At 44.8% G+C, this 8,700-nt stretch overlaps 1 protein-coding gene across 1 annotated transcript; it reads right to left on the reverse strand.

Annotated features, from left to right (window-relative positions):
* Positions 1–361: 361 nt before the first annotated feature.
* Positions 362–7,815, reverse strand: LOC131101719 (uncharacterized). The gene is made up of 2 exons (XM_058047062.1): positions 6,373–7,815; positions 362–4,753 (listed from the first exon to the last, which is right to left on the reverse strand). Exons 1-2 carry the CDS (start codon positions 6,535–6,537, stop codon positions 875–877), a joined length of 4,044 nt encoding a protein of 1,347 aa, XP_057903045.1. The 5' UTR covers positions 6,538–7,815; the 3' UTR covers positions 362–874.
* Positions 7,816–8,700: the final 885 nt, after the last annotated feature.

Raw genomic sequence — 8,700 nt, forward strand, 5'->3', positions numbered from 1 at the left:
TGGGCAGTTGGCAGGTCTTAACTGCAAATCCACCCGGTATGGCAGATACAACTGCAAAAGGCTACGATAATACAACTCTGGGTTTTTGGTTTCTGAAAAGCGCGCAGAGCGTACTACGGCAGGTTTGGTCCGTGTACGTTTTGTCACATGTCCGTAGTTGTTTTTAGGTTCAATTTTGGATGCCGACCTTTGGTTTTTGCTGATGATGCGGTATTCGGAAGCCAATTGTGCCAAGCACATGTCATTGAACATGTCGTCGTTTGGTCTGTTTTTATAACGGTCGAAAATGCTGGTCATCCACATGTCTTCCGTTGTTAATTCGGCTGATGAAGCTTTTTGACGCAAAACACTCAAAGGCAAACTCATTTTGACCACATTGTCCCCTGTTGGAACAAAAACTACTTTGCGCGAGCATTCCTTAAGATGCATATTTGTCACCCGGTAAACGGCCTCTTGTGCACACACGTCTCTATTGTGCAGGTACACACTGCCAAGACTTTTTAAGGCCTCTTTGGCACTGACGTTTGCCTGTTTGGATGCTTCTTTCTGGGCATTACTCAGCAGCAATCCAATCTCCCTCTCAGCTTTGGAAATATATGAGATTATATAAACCACGCACGCATACGCATCAACGACATACTGGATGTCCATATTAGCATTCCAGCATTTCAGCAGAGGTTTGCTCATTCAATCTCATTGATTTGACACTTCATTAGCACTTCCGTACGACGACCCAAGCGGCGATGTGCGGACTCAAAAGTATTTTGTGTTATACCGAGACTATGGAACAAATGTTCCACACTTTGATACGCGTGGTTCTCGTCAGCAAGCGCTTTTTTAATGGATGTCACAATTGCGGACGCGTCTTCTGCTTTCATGTTTGCGGCATTTTGGGATGCTTTTGGACATGTGCATGTTTAACACCGGTTGATTGGCTATCCTGACAAGTACATGTTTTTTGCCCCTGTCCGTCAAACTGATGGCTAATAAATGTTCGTCCTGACACAGGTTTGGGAAAACCGAAACGGCACACGGTGTTTTTCTTTTTGCATGTTTTAGAATGTCGCTTAGAATGCTGCTGCACAGAAGACACTGTTGTCTCTGTCAATCCTTCATCCTGTGTCTGCAATTCACAAGTAACATATCTATCAATAAAATTTGCGACTTCTTCATCCGAGTTAACGTCAATCCGTGGGGCATTCTCTACCCAGAACAAACAATGTACATGCGGGGAACCACGCTGCTGAAATTCCACCCGGTAAAAATAGTCTACAACTTTGCCAATCGGTTGGCTCGAAGACATTATCACCCCTCTGAGAAAGACATGCCACCGGAAATCAAACATCCGTGCAGCAGTCACAGGATTCCGTCTCAACAAATCACACCTGTCAGCCCACTCCAACTCTGCAGCCGTTTGCGTTCTACCCTCTTGCCTCAAAACACAGTCTACCAAGTTTTGCCACCGTAAATCAGCAGACGAAAAAGAACAAAACCACGTGGGAACACCAAGCTGACGCACACAAGCCAAAATATCGCGCTGCGTACTCTGCCAAAAGGCTGGAGTACCTCTGATGGGCTTCAGAAAACGATAGCCCTGGTCACATTCCAACAATGTCTTTAACGACTCATCGTTGGTCAACAAATCCTTGGCCATTTTTGCCACCAAACCAGCAATTCCTTTGCGTAAAGCAATGGAAATGCTCGACACCACCTGCAGAAGTTCACACAAGTACTGAGCATAGAATATGTATTCCACATTCTGCCCAAACCGCTTATCAGCATGCATGACACGATTATTGAAATATCGCGACGCCGTCAGCCTATATTGTCGAGTGTCATGAAACGTGAAACGACCATGTGGAAACAACACTGGGAAACATTTAGCTTCATTCGAATGGTCAGAAAGCAACCTCACAGGATTATTTCCTTCTGCCGGAGCCACATTCAATATATTGTCATAGTACTGATCCAGCACTTCCTGACCGATGTCAACTGGCATTAAACATGTGTCCTGAAACATGCAGTGTTGCTGTCTATCATGAAGAAGCTCATCTTCTGCATCTAGAGGCGGTGTGACATCTACTGCAGGAACACTGTCCTCCACCTGAGAGGCATCAGGTTCCCTACAAAAGTCATTGACCCACTCCTCGTTGTACTCTATATCTTCATAATGCACATTAGACTCTTTCAGATACCTCAAGGCTTCACGAATGTGCATGCTGTCAACAAAATGGTACTCGTAGTGTCCTTTGTAAGTCAGCTTCCTTTTGAGTTTGACACGGAGCATAGAGCCTTCCATATTGGACCGTGGCAACAAATTTGTCGTTTCTACAACATTGGCCGGAACACAAGTCACAGGCCCATGGACACCATTTTGCCCCCCTTTAGGCAAAGCTAGCATTTTCATGAAGGGGATATTTAGTGCAATTAAGTGTTGCTCTAAGCTGTTTAAGCAAGCCAGCTCAGGAGGAATCGGGTCCACCCCCAAATTATTTGCCACACATTCAGGTGGGAATTCCCCTTTGCTAACTTTATAATGGCAAGTGTAGCAAACCCACAACTGCCCTCTACCAGACTCCAACAACAAACAAGGCACCGTGCACTCTGCACTACATTTGTGCAAATAATCCTCATTAATGCACGTGTTCACAAGAGAAGCACTTGCACTTTTGCTGTAATGCTCTCTGTGACACTGCAGGACCTGATGTTTAAACATCAACCTATGGCACACACAGCAGACAAACTGGGGCCCATTCTTCACTTTCTCTAAAAAATTCTCTACAACAACATCAAATTCTTCCTCTCGCAACTTTGCAGCATGTCTTCGTGCCTTCACATCTGCCATTACACGCATTTTGTGCTCTAAGTTACTGTGATACTTCTGTATACTGGCAAGTTTGACAATGGCCCGGTGCCTTGTATCTACTTTATATTTTTTGACACTCTGCGCCTTGACTCTGTCCCTGTGCAAGCTGTCACTTCTATACTTTGTGATGCTAGATGTTTTAACTATGTTTTGATGCACTACATCACTTCTATATTTTGCTACACTCCTTGACTTCATTCTCTGCCTAAAGACAACTTCTTCTTTGTATTTTTTTACACTCATTGTTATCTTCTTCTCCCTTTCCAACATTTCTGCTACATATTTGGATCTTTGGGCCAGGGCCTTCTTCTTTTGAATATACTTGGATGGGCTTACAAGTGGAACCATGGACTGATGTTTTTCTTTGCCTGTTTCAACAACATCACTCAAACCAACTGCCACTTCACTATCAGCGCAAATTACTTGATGCCGATGTGACCTGGTACCATACTGACTGACCTGAGATGTACCATTCTGACAAATGCCAAAGCAACTTCCTAACTGACCCTCATTGACACATGTCACACACTCATAGTGATTACCACTCGAGTTGTCCAAATAAATCCCACGACTGGATTCTGACGTTGAACTATATCTCAACCAATGACCACCGTAAAAAGTAAAGATATTTATTCCTAAACTATCCGCTGCAGCCTGAATTTCCACCTCAGTTGCCCAGCTATTGACATATTTCATTTTGGAAACACTAATATACTCTGTCAAACAATTGTACTCACTCCTGAGAAGCTTCTCATAATCTTCACAGTGGTTTTCCATATGTTTAACCACATGGAGTCTAATTTTTCTGTGATTTTTCTGTGTGCCACTCACCGCTTGTGATATGGCACGGAAAAAACAGTTGCCGTCAGCAACAATGCTCTCCTTTTTACAGGGAGCTCCCAAGGGTCCAACACGCAAATTGACAGGCACAGTTTTGACTTCACAATCTATATTCAAAAGTTGGCACACATCTTTGGAGTCATTTTGAAGCATTGGACAAAAGGCATGCTGTGTGGTAACAACACTGATGACCTCAACATCAGATGCACATGTACTAGAAATGTCAGCCATTTTAAACTTTTTGCCATCATCACCAGTCATCATCTCCAAGTGACGTTTCCTGTCAGCCACAACAGTCACAACAACACCAGCTATTTCAAAAAGTTTCTCTGCTCCTCCAAACCCTGCAGCCAAATTGCTAATGTGATTAGCAAGGGCACCAAGACCACCAAAACACAGAACAACACTGGTTCCATCACTGCACACCATGCCATTACAGCTGCGCGAGTGCGAATCCACCAGACAATACTGACCAGCATCACAAATTATGGCACAACTACTTTGACAGACTGTAAGAATGCATGTGCTGTACTTGCCAAACATTGTGTGCAAAGCATCATGCAAAGTGACATGAATCCCGTTTTCAATATAATAGCTGGAAACTACATTGACATCACCTAAAGCATAATCATCCTTCACACAAAACTCAAATTTGTGTCCAGCAATCACCTCCTGTTTAGGCAATTCTGTGGCACACAAAAAGTGGGATTGGTGACAAATTACGTGACGTTCCCTTAGAGTGGTATACAACTGATCGCCTTCAACAACAGCCATGTCAAGATCAGCAGTATCCCACAACAAGACATTTTTAATACTGTGTAAAGCAGTGGCACAAAAGGCAATCGCCATACACTGTGTTCCTGCATACTTAAACCTTGTATTGCCTTGATGAAATGACCCTTTGACCACCTTTTGTAACCCACCTGTTGGTACCTCCACTGGTGACAGTGAAGATACTTCTTCCCTACCTTTTGTTGCAACTGCACAATCAACAGCTTGGGTAGCCTTGGGTGTGCGTCGCATACGGAAACCCTTCTTTCGTGGCATCTAAAAGAAAACAATGAAATCAATGTCAGTTCACACGCCATGTACTTAAGCTTCTAAATGCTCTTTTCCATGCTCTCTGGTTACCCCGTGTGTGCGTGGGATTTTTTTTGGCAATGCCATATTGTCCATAGGCAAGAAAGTGGGTGTGAATGGTTGTCTATACGTGCCCTGTGATTGGCTGACAACCAGGATGTACCCCTCCTCTCGCCCGAATACAACTGGGATAGACTCCAGCAGCAGAAAATGAATGAACATATCCATACATTTTACGTACTGCCTATCCTCACAAGGGTCGCGGGCATGCTGGAGCCTACCAACAGCTATATTCAGGCGAGAGGTGGACTACATCCTGGTCACCAGCAAAACACAGGGCACACAGACAACCATTCAAAGTCACATTCATGGCCACAGACAATATGGAGTGTGTGTGTGGGGTGGGGGTCAAATGAAAGTGAGTATAAATGGTTGTCTCTATGTGCCCTGTGATTGGTTGACAACCAGGATGTACCTGCCTCTCGCCTGAATACAACTGGGATAGGCTCCTGCAGCAGCGGTAGAAAATGAATGAATAAATCCATTTATTTTCTGTGCTGCTTATCCTCACAAGGGTCGTGGGCATGCTGGAGCCTACCCCAGCTGGCAAGAGGTGGACTACACACTGCTCACCAGCCAAGCATGGGTCACAGACACAACCATTGACAGTCACATTAATGCATATGGACAATTTGGAGTCGCCAGTGGGGGAGGGGGTACACAGAGAAACACACACGCACAGAATACATGCAAACTCCACACAGAGATAAAATGATAAATCAAACTTTGTCAATAAATACAACTATTATGCAGAAAACAAATAAATAAACACCAGCTGTGTGTTTTACTGCAAGAGCACCATCTTCCCCCACCCCCCTCATATTGTGTGCGTTTGAGTGGGCACATGCACACTTGGGTGTGGCCCTTTGGATGAATGACGGATTAATCATTGCAAACAAGAAAAATGAAGAAAACGTAAGGTGGGCGTCTTCTCCTCCGCAACGCGGTAGTGGTTTAGATGAGTGACGGGGGTTAAAATAATTGGAAACAGAGAAAACAGGTAAAAAAGTTGAAAACCTTCCGTGAGAATTTATTTTCTCCCCGCCCGCTGCGATAAGATGGCGCGCGGGGGGGGGGGGGGGGGGGGCGATCGCCATTTTGGGGCCTGTGGCATCAACGACGCCATTTACGACGCCGCCATTTCGGGGCCTTTGTCATCAGTGCCGCCAATTTGCCCGCTAACGGCTCGTTTAAGGTGCGGCAACAACGAATATAATTTTAGCTATACAGCGTTAAGCTCCGACCGTTCGTGTATCCTGAACAAGCGGCCTACGTGCAGCACCACCGAATATAACTTGAGCTATATTGAGTTAAGTTCCGACCGTTAGTGTATCCCAAACATGCAGTTACCTTGCGGCGGCACCAACGACAACATACAAATACATAAAATTATACACATGTGGAGAAAAAGCCGAAGAAAAAACAAAATGGAGTTAAGCTCCAACCGGACGTGCATTCCTGCGATGGCGCTCATTCTTACAAATGAATATATTTCAGTTTACTAAGTCTATTAAAAAAAAACTCACCTCTATGTCAGCAGATGAAGTCCAACACAATGGCAAACTGCAGTTTCCGTCGAATGTAGGTCCTTTGTCTTTGTCTTTGTCTGAGGCAATGCAAAAAGCGTTCTCTCGAAAAGTTTTCTGTTCGCTCGAGCAGAAAGGGGGGGGAGCGGGCACGCGAAGCAGCATTTATAGCACCATGCACCACACCGTGGAAGAACTGACCAATCGTAGCTCACAAAACCAACCTGTCAGGCTCCGCCTTTGGATAAATGACCAATCGTAAGTCACCAAACAAACAACCTATCAGCGATCGTCTGATTGAATGTAATGTGAAAGTTGGGCGGGTCAATATTTTTTAAATTGACCAATCGTGCCTCACTCACCTGTCAATCGATCAGCTATTGGCGGAATGAATGTAATTTGAAATTGGGCGCATTAAACCAAACAATGTTTACGTGGACGAACGGAGGGAAAACTAACCAATGGCATTGCGTGCTCACTGTATAAATAAGCGGAAGTGCGACTATCGCCATAACGATGAACAGGACTCAGAGGACAACGTTGTGGCTCATCGGCAGCTCCATTGTGACCCGGCTGGAAAGACACGTCAGGCGATATCGGCGGGACCCCAATTTCGGGCTCCCTTGCCAAGTCACCTGGCATGGACAAGGCGGCAGGAGGTGGGAGCATCTGGTGCCTTTTATACGCCAGAAGTTGCAAACAGGAGCGACACCTCCACAGTTGCTGCTCATACACCTTGGTGGCAATAGTTTTGGCTACGGCGGCCAACATTGCTGCCAGCTTCTCCTCAAGATGATTGCGGATCTCGACTACATCATCCACTTGCTACCCGGCACAGTGGTGATGTTTTCGGATATCTTGCCTCGTTGGAACTGGCGTTACCAGACGGCACCCAAAATGTTCCAATGCATTCCACACACCGCAACGCACTGCTTCAGAATAAAACGTAAACAAATGGTTGTCGAAAGGATCTGACCGATTAGAATGATGTACAAAATACTACACTCAGAAAATGACCCAGAGCCTTATTAAATATAACAATAATAAAGTTTACTAACTTAGTAAAACCTCTGAAAATCATTTAATCGCTTACATAAATAAATGCTTAAGTCCAGCGCTTAAGCTTGGTGACGTAGACCGTCATGACGTGCCCCATTCGCGGCTATTAAACTAATAGCGACCTCGTCTTCCTTCAAATACGCTGGGTGTTGTTTTTTAATGTCACCGCTATTCTGTTCGTAAGCTAACTTTAGCTATGTTTGCTAGCCACCAAATTGCTCAGCTAACATGGTTCGTTGGGCGAACATACTTTAACAGGTAACGGACCATCGAACCGGAAAAGTGAAGCTTTTAACCGCGCTCTCTTTGTGTGTACGCCGTGTTTTGCTTGGTTTTACTTTGTTTTTGTAACATGACGTGATGTCGATATGCTCCGATGGGAAACTCTTGTGGGAACAGCCGAGCTACTTCCGGAGCTCATTACAATTATAATACAAGAGTATTCAGCATTCGTTTTCTACCGCTCACCCTCACGAAGGTCGCGGGGGGTGCGACCTAGAGTCTACTTAGAATTAAATTTGCATGTTTTTGGAATGTGGGAGGAAACCGGAGTACCCAGAGAAAACCCACGCATGCACGCGGAGAACATGCAAACTCCACACAGAGATGGGCAACAGTATTCATTAAAATTATTTATTCATGGTTTCATATACAAAATATTAATTCTAATTATGAATTACTGCATGTTTTCCTGTAATTATATTTGCAGATATAATTAATGTCAATGTGCATTTTTGGCAGGCGAGTGATTAGCGTGCAGACCTCACAGCTAAAAGATGCCACTTCAATTCCACCCTCGGCCATCTCTGTGTGGAGTTTGCATGTTCTCCCCGTGCATGCGTGGGTTTTCTCCGGGTACTCCGGTTTCCTCCCACATTCCAAAAACATGTTAAGTTAATTGGCCATAGGTATGAATGTGGGTGGGAATGGTTGTTTGTCTATATGTGCCCTGGGATTGGCTGGCCACCAGTCCAGGGTGTACCCTGCATCACGCCCGAAGACAGCTGGGATAGGCTCCAGCACCCCTCGCGACCCTTGTGAGGATGAGCAATCAAAAATGAATGCATGAATGAATGTGCATTTTAATTCATTCTTTACAACTGTGGATTTAAAACACAATCCAAAAACGATGTACATGAAATTGGACAGCACTTTTAAAAACAAACCATCCTAACACTGTTTATGCTCCTTTTTAAGGTGGCGGCCCGTGGCCTGGCAATGTAGGCGCTGCACATTGGAGGATACAAAAGGGGAGCTTCTCAAGCATTA

Source organism: Doryrhamphus excisus, chromosome 14 (genome assembly GCF_030265055.1).
Source record: "Doryrhamphus excisus isolate RoL2022-K1 chromosome 14, RoL_Dexc_1.0, whole genome shotgun sequence".
In the NCBI taxonomy this organism is placed as follows: Eukaryota; Metazoa; Chordata; class Actinopteri; order Syngnathiformes; family Syngnathidae; genus Doryrhamphus; species Doryrhamphus excisus.

Bases quoted from the DNA above. Each gene is read 5' to 3' on its own strand.
- LOC131101719 (XM_058047062.1), bottom strand. From the start codon at position 6,537: ATGCTGCTTCGCGTGCCCGCTCCCCCCCCTTTCTGCTCGAGCGAACAG. The intron at 4,754-6,372 runs GTGAGTTTTTTT...GTTTTCTTTTAG, and splicing joins CTTCATCTGCTGACATAGAG to ATGCCACGAAAGAAGGGTTT.